At 42.1% G+C, this 14,601-nt stretch overlaps 1 protein-coding gene across 1 annotated transcript; it reads left to right on the top strand.

The window, feature by feature from the left end:
• The first annotated feature begins 489 nt into the window (after positions 1 to 489).
• LOC106393053 lies at positions 490 to 4,522 on the top strand. The gene is made up of 2 exons (XM_048755655.1): positions 490 to 1,138; positions 3,861 to 4,522. Exons 1-2 carry the CDS (start codon positions 490 to 492, stop codon positions 4,520 to 4,522), a joined length of 1,311 nt encoding a protein of 436 aa, XP_048611612.1.
• The last annotated feature ends 10,079 nt before the right edge of the window (positions 4,523 to 14,601 follow it).

Genomic DNA, 14,601 nt, shown 5'->3' on the forward strand with positions numbered 1-14,601 from the left:
ATCAAGGTAACGCCTTACGACGGCACGACCGATCCAAGGGCACACCTAAAGGTTTTCCAGATCGCAATGGGGAGAGCCAAATTAAGAGAAAGCGAAAGAGATTCCGACGAATGCCGCCTCTTCGTCGAAAACCTCGAAGGAGCAGCACTCGAATGGTTCTCTCGCCTGAAGCGAAATTCCATCGGAAGCTTTCGCCAAATCGCCTCGGAGTTTCTCAAGCAGTACTCTATGTTTATAGACCGAGAAACCTCCGATGTCGATCTCTAAAGCATTTCATAGGGAGAGGACGAACCTCTCCACGACTTCATAAAACAGTTTAAGATTGTCATGGCTAGAGTCAGCGGAATAAGCGACAAAGTAGCGGTAGACACACTCCGCAAGACGCTCTAGTACAAGTCAAAATTCAGGAAGTGGATAACGTTGGATAAGCCGCATACGATTCAGGACGCACTCCATAAGGGCACAGACTACATAATCATCGAAGAAGAGATGAAAGTCTTGTCGCAAAAACAGAGGCTGACGAAAACATCGTCGAAGGATTCCGGGTCGGATCAGAAACCAAAATGGAGAAACCCTCGTAACAACAAAAACGTCTATCATGGGGACGAGGAGGAGACCCAGGGAGCGCATAACTATGCCATCAGCTCCGGACCGGAGCAAGGCCGAACGACGGATAATACATGGACCCGAAATCTAAATTACGACGAAAATGCCTTCTGCGACTTTCACCAGGCCCACTGCCACTCAAACGTAAACTGCAAGGTTCTCGGTGCCAGGTTGGCCACAAAGCTGCTCGTGGGAGAACTCGCCGAAGTATCTAGCGTAAAATACCTCGGCCGCGATTCAGACCGCCCTCCGAGAAACGATAAGGCCCCTCAAACGGAGAACTCTCTCCAAGGGAACCAATCAGGAGAAAAGAGCGGGATAAGACAGGACGAGAAGGGCAACGACAATAGTCGCCGCAGGGTCAACATGATCATCAGAGGATTGCAGTACTGCAGCGATACCATCTCCGCCATCAAAGCTTATGAGCGCAAGGCTGAGACGAGCGCAAATTCGCTAACCTGGTCCGTGCCTGGCGACTTCCCGAAAGGAGCGATCACTTTCGATGAAGAAGAGGCCGGCGATGTAGAAACCTGTAATGTAAAAAAAAAAAAAAAGAATGGTCGAGTATCTTTGGGTGGTCGAGTCGTGGGCTATCAGATTGTTCTTGTGTGAACCATGGGTCAATTATGCCACTAGAACATGGTTAGACAATGTGGTAGATTGATCCAAAGGACGTCTGAAGCATGACATTGTTGGAAGCACGACATGAAGACCCAAAGTTGGGCAAAAACTCTAATTACGGTATTATGGAATATTTCGAGGAAGCCGGAGGCTCGGGAAATATTTTCTCTCAAGTTTAGAGATCAAGTGGAGTTTATTAAAAATGTTCAGAACATCAGAAAGGGCGTAGAAAAAATATTTGGGATTGATCGCGGGACGAAAATTCACCGGAATGGTCGAAATCAGACGAATGGACCGAGAAGCACGATGTTGCTTGGGTTGAGTGTTCAGAACGCGGTGTCAACTGTCCAGAAATCTGAGTGTCTATAGAAGCTTAAGGTTTTGCATGGAAGCAATACATGCAGCCTGACATGTAGAAGCACGAGGTGTCGCTGTGCATTCAATTGAAGCATGTGGCCAGCCATGTGTGAGCTGTTGTGGCGCCTTGCATGAGTTCCAGTCATGCAGCCTGACATCTGGGAGGAGTGGTAGCGCCCTGCATGTGTCCTGTCCATGCTGAAAGACATGTGGAACACGAGGTGCCGCCGTGCATGCGTCCGGAGCCATGCAGAGCGACACACGGGCGGCCACCAACCTGAATCTGATTGGCTGCTGTCTTCTATAGACATCTACGACCTCCCTCTCATTTCACCCCAACCAGACCACACCAAAGCCAGTTTAAAACGTGAGAGAGAATCTGAAAAGAAAGCAAGAGTTTCCGAGATTTTTTGGGAGTTTTGGGCAGTTTTCAAGAGAACAGTTTCTCTGCCAGTTTTTGAGACAGCGCCTAGGGGAGGTTATGTTCGAGTGGAGATTAGTCAAGTGAAGATCGGATCAGTTCAAGACCAGTCCAGACGTGGGTCTACTTGAGAAGGTCGGGAAAAGAGTTTGGATCGCAGAAGACGAATTTGGGGTCAAGGCCATGTTCAGCCAAAGAACAGTGAGTTATGATCAATTGATTGCTGAGTTGTTTTCATGCAGGTTCCCGTTACTTGGAAGTTGGATCATGGCAGGAGGCTGAGTCTAACTGAGTAACGGCTTGATTAGTTAATAGTTGAGGTTTGGTTGATTGAGTTGATAGCATTCTTAGTTATTGCTTGAGAATCGTTGTAGCATGCTAATGGTTAGGTTGATTGGTTAAGTTAATGAATGCTGAATGCTTAGATGATATCGCTAAGTTGTGGATAGTTAGGTACCTGGAATTTATATCCTTAGGCTTGGTTCTGGAATATAATTGATTGTGTTAGTTTGCGATTAGTACTAAAAACTTGTGTTATTTTACCGGGTTTAGTATTAGTTATGTATTGGCCATATAGCATTTGTGTAACCCACAATGCTAGGCATGTTTGAGGTGGATTAGTGTTTCCTCAACCTCGTACCCAGCGGGGTTAGGGAAACCCCTTATTCTCTGGATCGATAATACTCAGAGAGACGGCTTTATGGCCTATGGCTGAGTGGTTGCACGACGAGGTAGTGACCGGCAGTGACCCGAACGTACTGTGGGCTGTCTTGCGGTGACCCAAACGTAGTGTGGGCCGCAATCGTTGTGTGACAACCGGCCGTGGCCCGAACGTACTGGGGCTGTCTCACGGTGACCCGAACGTATTGTGGGCCGTGTTCGGTTAAAAGTTCCTTCTTCTGGCCTTTGTGGTAGGGAGATAGGATATTGCAGAGGATAGAGGAGGAACATTAAGTCACAAAGGGCCCTAGATATAGTGTAGAGGGTTGTTGAACCCTATATTGAGTTGAGTTTGAGTTTAAGTGGTTAGCTAGTCATTAGCGGTTTATGATTTTATATCGTTAATTATCTAGCTATTATTATCTGCTGCGTATTTCTGATATCGCTTATGTTATTGAATTGGATTGATTTATTATTAGGTGAACCTCTCTCTTTAGATTGTTTGGGGTGGGATAGCGAGGGGTTGTATTTGTTAGTTGGGGATCATAATTCACTGAATAACATTAGGTTACTCACCCAACTCCGTTGTCCTTTTTGCAGGTAGCTTTAGTAAGGATGATCGGATAGCTTGGTACTGGATGTTAGGACCGCCGGTGTAGATTTCATGCCTTTTGTTAACGGTATTGTGGATTTGTGTTTAGTTTAATCGATTTGGCATTAGGTCGGGACCAGTCTGGAATTATATCAATGTATGGACATTTCTTGAATCAATAAAGAATTTGTCTTTATATGCGTTTCATGAGTACTCTGATATTTGACTAGTCCGGTCTAACGCAACGTTAGGTTGTGGTACGGGTTGAAAAGCCTTAGGCCTCGATCTAACGGAAAACGCTAACTCTAGGCACGGGTTGCAAAGCCTTGAGCCTTGACTAAGCGGGGCAAGTTAGTGGATGAAGTGGTCTAGGTCATAGAGTAAATTTTGTTACTCTTACCTGATCATCCATAGCCCGTCAAGTAGCGCTTCCGGACCATGATTTTGGGTTGGACGGTCAGTCATGTTCTTGTTTGATTGTTGGCTGGATGGTTGGCTCATTCATCTCTAACCCTGGGTGTTCGACGATCGTCGGTCATGTTCTTGTTTAATTGTTGGCCGGTTGATCGACCATTTGTCTAGGACAGTTCGAGGGTGTTACAGGCGGGATCGATCAGCCCCACTGTGATCCGCTCGTGATCGACCTCGTGATAAGGGATCTCGAGGTCGCAAGAGTTCTCATCGACACGGGTAGCACAGTGAATGTCATCTTCCGCGATACCCTTAAAAGGATGAACATCGAGCTAGGAGAAGTCGTACCGTCCCCCAAGCCGCTAACCAGTTTCGAGGGCACAACAACTATGACTCTCGGATCGATCAAACTGCCTGTCACGGCCAAAGAAGTGACAAACATTGTCGATTTCGCAGTCGTTGACCACCCGGCCATCTACAACATCATCATGGGCACGCCTTGGCTAAACGCAATGAAAGCAGTCTCGTCGACTTATCACCTAGGCATCAAATTCCCGACTCATAACGGAATCGCCGCAATCTTGGGATCCCACACACAGTCGAGACGCTGCTTCCTGGCCGAACACAAGCTACGGCAAATCAATACCATCGCGATTGTAAAGCCCAAACGGGCAAAGCTAGCCCAGACATCAACTGAAAACGCTTCGGAAAAAGATGATCTGGAATCGTCAACTCAAGCAACGGACAAGGAGCAACCAGTTTCAAAGCCTAACGCTTCTACCCAGCCGGAGGAAACAAACCCGGTAAAAGACGTCGGTCCTGCGACTAACGCGACCGACGCAGTAGTCGAGTAAACACACTCGCACAACAAACATAACTACTAGATGGCTTGGTCCCCGAAAGGGGTACGTAGGCAGCTCGTCCAAGGATGGGTTCACCTATCCCCCTCTCCAAAAAAAGGGGAGGGGGGGTTGGGTGCATATACGAATACTCATATATTCCCGCATTCTAAAGATACTTGCCTTGTACTCAAATTTTTTGAAACTCTTTCGGCAATAAAAAACTTCGTTAACATCTCTCTTATTTCGGAAGAACATCTTGTTATACTTTCGGAAAACATCCATATACGAGCAAAACGATTATTGAACGAAACCAAAAAACACAAACTCGCGAAATATCATCATACCTCAAAACAGATCGACTCCACACTAACTTACCCAACAAAGAACAAAATTGTCACAACGACCAAAAGAATCGCCGGAATAAACAGATTCCACCGACCACTAAAAACTCCTTCGAGACCATATCTCGGTCGTACCGTCAATTCCGACTCTCGACCAGAACGCGAGACCCCAATCTCAGATGCGTTACTAACCTAAAGTGTGTTTTCAAAAAAACTATAAGCGAGACGTCGCCTATATCTTCGAGAACATGCTCCCCGTCCGCCCAAAACTGAAAATTGCAAACGCTTGTCGATTGGCCCCGCCAAGCACTTTAGCCATCCTAAACCAACGCATTTAGACTTATCCTAAGGATAGGTCCTCTTACATCCGACCAGGATAAAATAGCGCTTAAAAGAAATCTGAAATTTTGTTCAGCACTTTCGGGAGACTTAACAATTGTCCTCGAAGAGATGCTCGATTCCTACCATACAAGTCAAATATGCCGAGAACATATCACATACTTTAAAGCGGAATGGATTCAGGTTAAAATCGCAACAGGCAAAATGAAAGCCGATTAGTCATCGCAAAAGCCTTTAACCGAAAGTAAACCTAGGTCTTACCCTAAACCCAGAACACTGGTCTCTAACGTCTCAAAGCATGATATCGAAAAGATACGAGATCCTGAAAGCATGTCTCTTCGTCTATACCAAAAACGCTCTCAAACCTTCAATGAGCAACGAGTTTGATGATCCGCAAAAAGAGGCGAAGGACGAGATGACAACTCGGATCCTTCCCCTTACACTTAGCAAAAATCTAAACATTCTTAAAAACCTCCTTTTTTATAAAAGAATGGTCCAAACACGAAAGCCAGGGATTCGAAGCCACACACGGCCAGTCCCATTACATAAAAAAAACAACACGGCCATACTGGGCCAGCAAGTAAACAAATAACAGAAACAAATTACAAAGTCAAGGGAATACTCTCCCGAACGGCTCACAGCAAACCTAACAATCAATCGCCAAGGTCGAAGTTCCCACTCATCGACCTTTCGACGAGCAGAGCCACCGGGTGGTTTGCCTCACCCGTCTCACCAAGGCCTCCCGTCTCGGCCTCCACTGTATCGGGAGAAACGGGAAACGGATCCAATTGCTCCCAAATCTTTTCCTCTGCCTCAGATATTGCAAAGTTTTTATCTTTCTCGGCCAAACGCACTGTCTGCCTCGCATACTCGCCAGCATACGAGTAGTTAGGAAGCTGCGTAAGATACAAACCACCCACGGTTCCACGACACTCACGATAATCCTGAGTGCCTTGTAATGCTCCTTGAGCTCCCCAAAATTTTGCGAGAACTTATCACGACGTTTCTGCATAACCTCGACCACCTCTCTCTTCCCTCGCCTATAGGCATGGTTGACCTCCTTCTCAAATGACTCCCCCTCACGACGACGAAAACTTTCCAACTCATCTTTCAGACGGGCAATCTCTTTATCTGCCACCTCGGCCTTGAATCGAGCCATATCAGCCTCTTGGTTGCTCGTGTCGAGGGATCGGTTTATCATAAGAAGGCCCTGCGAAAATTCTCAAAGTCAAGGAAGCTTCAGCCAAAACAAAAATCCGAGAATGTTCAAAGATGAGAACCTACCCCGTTGACCATTCTCGCCGCCTTGGCAAACTCTAGCACTTCGCTGGGTCCACCTTCGGTCGGAGGAAAGTCGAATTCGAACAAACCTTCGAGTTTAAACAGCTCACTACTGCTTCCACCGGCCTGATTGTCGAGATAGTCTTTGAGAATGTTGTCAGGAGAAAGCTGCACGTCTACCACGTCTTCGTCCACCATAGGTTGTTTATCATTGCAAGGTTTCGAACTAACTTTCTTCGTCGGAGGCACGTACGGAATAAACCCATCCGTGTTTGACTCCGACCCTTCTTCAGTCGGCAGGTCCGGCTGAAACCGGAAACGATGGAGCACAACAGCACGGTGAACCCGCCTCGGGGTGAAGTTTGCCAAAAAGCATGGAAGTCCGCGTAATAACTCTCGGACGGTGAGCAAACCTTCGGGAACCCGATACAGAGTGATGGACACTGTTAAAAAAAAAAACTAATGAGTAAAGATCAAACGTCTTCAAAACCAAAGATAGTGAACGTTCGGAATCAAGAATACCTCTTTGCCCCCATCAAGTCCTAAACACGGGGATGGCGCTCGCTTCAACGGAGGAATCACTAACACAAACAAAGAAGAACTTCTCCTTCCAATAATGGTATTTTGATGCGAACCCCGAGATGATCGCCATGCTTGGACGTGACCTCACTTGGACAATGAGCGAAGAAGACCATCAAGGCTCAACCCAAGCTTCGAGATGATCAGCATCGAGGGTGATTCCCAGTTCATAATCAGCACCAAGATTCCAACAAGGTGCTGCAAACCGCATGGATTAACTTGGCTGATCGACAAGTTAAAAGGGTTGAGAAGATGTACGTTGAGCTCCGGGATAGGAAACCATAGATGACACTACATCAAGTATGCCTTTAGCACGTAAAATAGCCTTCGGGCGGATCACGTGCAACTTCCCCACCTTCTGGGAGGCGAAACTCGACTGACTCGGGAACTCTGCAGAAACGTCTAATGGTCGCGAGCCAATTCGGAGAACTCTTGCTCGGACAGCCGGCCACATGGTTGGTCTTAAAAGGAGAAGGAACCCACAGCCCAGGAATGGGAGGTTTCACTTCACCCCTAGCCGCCGAGTACGCATCGATCTCCTCAAGCTCGATCGAGTCCGCCGAGAACTCCACCTTGGGCACGACATCGACGTGCTGCGAGCTAGAACCATCGGGAACGGAACGGTCGTGATGAGACTTGTTGGAGGATTTTCTCTTTGAAGACATGATCTTTCTTTCTCAAAAAGAAAAGAGAAGAAGATAGAAAAAATTTCTTTACCAAAGGGAGAGAAGAGAGCAAAGGATTTTCTTTGAAAGAAAATTTGTGGAAATGACCAAGTAAAGAATCTTAAAACTTACTCCACATACTTATAGGAAAATGGATTCACTAATCAACTTTGGATTTTCAGACACCGGATTCCGTCTAACTTACTCGACATGTCTAAACCACTCACAAGAACCTCACGATACTAACGAGCTGGGGGGCTAACTGTTGGGGTCAAAATCGGTTACGACGAAATCAACGTCAGAAAACTTCCTGAGCAAATCTTCTCTTCCATAAAAATAGAAAGAAGTCGAAAAACGAAAAAAACTACCAAAGGTCTAATGGTCAGCTCGTCGAAACGGACGAGCTGGATCGACCGCGGGATTCAGCTCAGCCGTTCACCGAGCTGGATCAACCACGGATTCAGCTCGGCCATTCACCGAGCTGGACCAATCCAGTTCGGCGAACGGCCAAGTTGGATCAACCATGAATTCAGCTCGGCCATTCGCCGAGCTGGACTAGTCCAGTTCGGCAAACGGCTGAGCTGAATTGACCAGAATCCATCTTCAACTCGTCCTTGTAACTCCTCTCTTGAGATTGTATCAAACTCGCTCTTGTTTTGTCTCAATCCGAGGTATCGTTGGAACTTTACTATTTAAAAACCGCAAGAACTCGTTTTCTCGAATAACATTTGGATTGATCGTATAAAACGGAAACGGTTAGCGGAACACCTAGGATTGCCTACGCTATACGAGAAATTTGAATGTTCTTCGGAATCGACGTCGTTTCGAAAGCGCTCTTTTTTTAAAATCGTAAAAATGCTTAAGTCAGAAAAACGGCCTGGAAGGGCCCAGAGCGCGGCAAAGAGCCCACTTACGATTTTATGAAATCAAGCCCAGACCGCTACGACGGTTTATCATTCGTTACCCAGAAGAAGATAAATGTCAAGTTCGAAGGATAAATGTCGAGTTTCCGAAGATAAACATAGAGATCGAAGAAAAATGGTATATTTCCACGAAGCGATAACCTCGAACCGAGGGCAGAAAGGTAAACGACAGACCGCCTTAGAAGGAGTATATAAGAGGATCGAAGTTGAAGGGGCAGGAGGACGCGAATTTTTTACTCAAAGCAATACTTAGCACTTAGAGCAATTTAGGCATACTTTCCGTTTTTGTTATAGCTGTGATTCAACTAGGTATTCAAGTCTTAGGTTGCTAGAACTAGGGATCTCGCCGACAGCTCTTGTGGCCGAAGGCTCTTACCTTGTTGTAACGCTCAAACTCAGATTCAAAATAATAAGCTTCTTGCTCTCTTTTTGATTCATATACTTACTTTCCGCTCATACTCTCGTGTTCTGATTGCTTGGCGTGTGGTGTAGCAGATATCCGGGACCTCTGGAAAATTTATAGTTTCCTAACTTTCCTAATTTAAACGTAAATCGACAGTGCGAATTTTGGTTCCCACAATTAGTGGATCCAAATGCAAACTCTTTGCATTTCTCAAGGACAAACTAATGCATAGAGTGAATGGATGGACGGGTAGATGGCTTTCAAAAGGAGGAAATGAAGTTTTGATTAAATCTACCTTGCTAGCTCTTCCGACATATGTTATCTCTAGCTTCCTGCTCCCACTGGAGATATGTGAGAACCTCGCAAGTGCCATTGCACAAATTTGGTGGAGCTCAAATCCCCCAAAGAGAGGAATTCACTGGGCAAAATGGGAGAAGCTCTGTCTACCAAGAGAGGAGGGCGGGATTGGATTCCGAATGATCCATGAGTTCAACCTGGCTTTATTAGCAAAACAACTGTGGAGGCTAGTTCAATACCTTGATTCCTTAGTGGCCCGAGTTTTGAGGGGAAGATACTACAGAATGAGTTCGCCTTTACGAGTAAGTTCTGTAAGCAGCCCATCTTATGTGTGGACTAGTATTTCAGAGGCACGAAAGCTACTGCTATTAGGAATCAGACAGAAGATACATTCTGGATATGAGGTTAAGGTGTGGGAAGATCCTTGGATTCCTACAACACCAGTTAGGCTGGCTCGTCCTTTAGCCCAGTTTTGCACCCGAACATGAGAGTCAATGACCTTATTAATCAAGAATGGAAGGAATGCAATGTTGGATTACCGGATGATTATGTTAACCCTCCTGATATACCTTTCATAAGGAGTTTGGCCATAAGCTCAACTCATCGCCGTGATACATTCTGTGGAACTACACTAGGAATGGCCAGTACACTATTAAATTTGGATATTGGGTAGCTCGGAACTTATTAAAGACTGAAGAAGAAAAGGAGGTGCTGGAGCCAAGTACCACTAAGCTTCATGCCTTTGCTTGGACGATAAAAGTGCCTCAAAAGATATGTCATCTTATATGGCAATTGATCACAGGTCATGTGGCAATAAAGAGGAATTTAATGCAGCGTAATATGAGGTGCAATAACTATTGCCCACGATGTGGAGAACCAAAAGAATATGTCACTCATGCCATATTCGAATGCCTACCAGCTTTACAAGCTTGGTCCCTATCAGCGGCTCCAACAAGTCTAGATATCTTTCTGGTACCGAGTATTTACGCTAATATGGATTATCTCTTCTGGAGAAAGAACAATATTCTCGAGCTAGAATTAGACAGGGATCTTTATCACTGGATAATCTGGTATATTTGGAAGGCTCGAAATGACAAACTCTTTAGAGGGATAGACATGAATCCATTGGAGTTAGTTCGCTATGGAGAGAGTGAATATCAAGCCTGGTTTAATGCAAATGAGATGGTGCCTCCAATTCTACAAGATCACAGTATAGAGGAACCCCAAGTCTTAAGCTTGGGTAACATATGCATGTGAGATGGGTCATGGACATCCACAGCACAGTTCAGCCGGTTTGGATAGACAGGTTTGGGAATGTTCAACTTATGGGACGCGAAATTGCATTCGACACGAGTCTGCCTTGCACTCAGAAGTAGAAGCACTGCGATGGGCAATGGAGAATATGATTCAATATTCGACATGCCAGAGCTTTGGAACAGATTGTAAGGAACTGATCGCCATGATTAAGAAACCTCATATTTGGCCAAGCTTTGCAACAGAATTGGAGAGGATAGAGACTCTGCAGATATGCTTCCTGGACTTCAAAATCACTCATATTCCACGAGCGCAGATTCAGATTTATGACTCTTTAGCTAGGACTGCGAGGTCTTTCCATAGAGAACTTTGTTTTATTGGTTGTTCTATTCCTGTCTGGTTACCCAGACCACTTCAAGTTTGAGTAATAGAATAGCCATCCGTTGTAAAAAAAAACATGCAAAATGATATATTACATATACATATATGATATGTTAACATAATAATATCAATTGATAGATTTCACATACATATATGATAAGTTAACATAAGAGAATACATCTGTTAATCAGGAATCATAGATAAATATAAACATTAAATCTAAAGATCATATTTATGTCCGCACATGGCTGATATGGAATCCATATAAATATAAACACCTATTGATACTTTTAAAAAATAATAGTTTTTAATATTAGTGTTTTTACTAATTTTTTGTTTTAAATGCAATCCTAAATAGATTATTTGTTAATTTATAATAAAAATACATTAAGAAAAATAAAAAATAAACTAAATATGAAAACTTGTTGTCATTTTCAACGAAATAGAAAAGGAAAACATGTAAGGTAGCTAACAATATTAAAAAATCTATTATCATAAAAAAGTGTTTTCTACTATCTAAGAAGGCCACATCAATAAGTAGTGAAACCAGAGGGTTTGATTGCATCGTTTCTTCTTTGGTTCTTATCCTCCGAAAAGTTACGAGATGTCTTCATTCAAAGATCATAATTAACGCCACCTTCCCATTCCTTACACGATGTCTCATTCAATACCTTCCTTCTTTCTTAAATGGTATGAATCTACAATTTATAAATATGTGAGATTCTTGATATGAAATTCATCAGCTCCTCTTCCTTAATCATTTTAATCAATTTCTCTCTCCCGATGGTTTAGTTTCCCTTCTTCTCATCACTGCTCTATTCCATCGATCAATTTTTTTTGCTATGAATCTCTAATCTCTTTTGATGTATTTTCCCAGAGTGTCTTCTCTGCGTAGACTAGGATCGTCGGGACTCGATCCTAAATCCCAATCCATCAAAACTCTCTTCGGTTGTCTCAAATTGGGTATCTCAAGTACACTAGAGACTTACTTTGCTAACGTGATTCGTGTTTTCGTCACTGATACTGATGGGTTGGTAATAATGGTTTCAAATGTTTTATCTTTATTTAACCTTTTGTTTAGTGGAAGGGTGCAGTGGATGTGTTAGTTGCCCATGTTCACGTAGTAGTTTTTGTTTATTTAGTTTTGTATTTAAGCATGAGTTGTGAAGAGAGTGAGGAAGAGGAGAAAATTGTAGTAACTTGTGTTTTGTTTTATTAGTTTGTTTTCACAAACTCTCTTAGCTTTGAGGAGGGGCCTTAATTGGCATCAAAGCAACTTATGTTCTAAGGTATCAAAGGGGTGTTAGGTTCACTCCTAACAATTGGTATCAGAGCATTCTATCCTGCGATTTTTCTTTCACCAATTTGATCCGGACCACTTCACCGTGGTATCAAGTCAAAACACTCCACAAAAAAAAAAAAAAAAAAAAAAAAAAAGAAAAAGAAAGTGGTCAAAATGACGTTGGATCTAAAAGAGGAGATAACCAAGATGAGGTTAGATATGGGCGATCAATTCCAACATCTTATTGCCTCCATCAACCGGCTCAGAGAAGGATTTAAAAGTTTTCGGGAAGGATTAAAAGAATCTCGATGTGATCACAGCTTTGAGAAGATAACCACTACAACATCAACCGGTCAAAAAGCTCTGAAGAATCAAAGCGTCATGAAGACAACAAAGAAAAGAGAGCCTACAACCGAACTGGTCAAGAAGCCTCAGCGTTACTTTCCCGGAGCCGTTATTGTTCTTGAGACGACGAGGGGGATTAAGCTGAGTACTGGAGGAGAAAAGAAGCCTTCTCGTAATCTCGTTTCTGTTCTAGAACGGTTTCTATCCGTGAGATCTTTACCATCCAAAAGAGTAAGGGGTTGGTAATTCGAAAGTCCTCCTTTCAACGTCTTGTTCATGAGCGTGGTGGACAGCATCTTCTTCATGAAACACACATGAAAGGAAAGGAGTGTTTTCCATTGTTGAACCTTGAGGACAAGGTTCATTTCGAGGGTGGTAGTATTGATGGGTTGGTAATAATGGTTTCAAATGTTTTATCTTTATTTAACCTTTTGTTTAGTGGAAGGGTGTAGTGGATGTGTTAGTTGCCCATGTTCACGTAGTAGTTTAGTTGCCCATGTTCACGTAGTAGTTTAGTTGTTTATTTAGTTTTGTATTTAAGCATGAGTTGTGAAGAGAATGAGGAAGAGGAGAAAATTGTAGTAACTTGTGTTTTGTTTTATTAGTTTGTTTTCACAAACTCTCTTAGCTTTGAGGAGGGGCCTTAATTGGCATCAAAGCAACTTATGTTCTAAGGTATCAAAGGGGTGTTAGGTTCACTCCTAACAGATACTTACTTACATTACTCTAAAAAGTGGCACGATTCGATTTCTCCATGGGTGACGCTGATGATCTGAAAATTGATGTGAAGAGCACTAAGAAGCTTTGTACTGTATATTCTCTTCTTCAATTTGGATAATTTGATTTGATGTTTTTGCATATGAGTGTTGAGAGTCATTTTTGGGTTGTTTAGGTTACGCTTGATAACGTGGGATCTGAGTTGCAAGTTATCAACGATTCTGAGAAAGCTATTACTCTTAAAGTGGATTGGCTTGTGACTTTGACACTGAATCAAAATCAAAAAGAATCCTGTTCTATAGTCCTTCCCATTATTTAATGTCCTTGCCAACGTTCTTTAACTATGGGAATGAGATGATATCAAATAGGAAAAATGATTGCTGACTACATGAAGTAGTGGCCACCACATGGCTAACCATGCAAATTAAACAAATGTATACTTAGCTACACGAAATATATATTATGCATGACAACATCCATCAACTTTATGATGTTATGTAGTTAACATCATGAGTTTAATTTCATTCATCCAAAAAATGATGTGTATGTCAGAGACCGTTTAAATCTCTCGTTTCATCAATTAAATGTGACGTACCTAACAGTAATTTTCCTAAATTAGATTTTGACCCCTTTTTAAAAGCGTAAGAATATTTTTTAACAAAATCTAATTTACAAAATCAGTATGTTCTATAAATTTTGATAAGTAGTGTTTTAACATTTTATTTTAGTGTATTTGAAAAAAATATAATTATATTATTTTTATTTATATTAAATATAAAAATTATATAAGATATTATTTAATTTAGTTTTTAGTTCTTTTAATCTGTTTTGGTATGAACTTTTAATTAAAAAAAATTGTAACTCGTTTGATTAACTGTGTGATATATACTTATTTGATAAGAAAATTATTATAAAACTTCTTTGATTTCAATTTATTGACTCTAATATTTTATTTGTTTAATATGAAATTATTAAGGTAATGAATTATTTTATATATTTTAAATTCCATTCATTTAAACTTAGTAAAACTTTCACATTAGATTCTTATTCTTTGATTATTTTTATTTTTAAAAGACAAGATTATGTTTGGTTTAAGTTGACATCACATAAGTCTTAAGCAAATAAAAGGTTAGAGTTAATAAATTGACAGTAAATAATTTTTATAATTAAAAATTTATCAAAGAAGTGTATATCATACAATTAATCAATCGAGTTACAAAATTTTATTAAAAGTTCATAACAAAAAAAATAAAATAATTAAAAAAAAAACAAAACATATTAATA

The sequence above is a fragment of the Brassica napus genome, chromosome C4, assembly GCF_020379485.1.
Source record: "Brassica napus cultivar Da-Ae chromosome C4, Da-Ae, whole genome shotgun sequence".
Classification (NCBI taxonomy): domain Eukaryota; kingdom Viridiplantae; phylum Streptophyta; class Magnoliopsida; order Brassicales; family Brassicaceae; genus Brassica; species Brassica napus.

Coding starts and splice junctions, on each gene's coding strand:
- LOC106393053 (XM_048755655.1), top strand. CDS start 490: ATGAAAGTCTTGTCGCAAAAACAGAGGCTGACGAAAACATCGTCGAAG. Junction 1,139..3,860: donor GGCCGGCGATGTAGAAACCT/GTAATGTAAAAA, acceptor AGGGTGTTACAG/GCGGGATCGATCAGCCCCAC.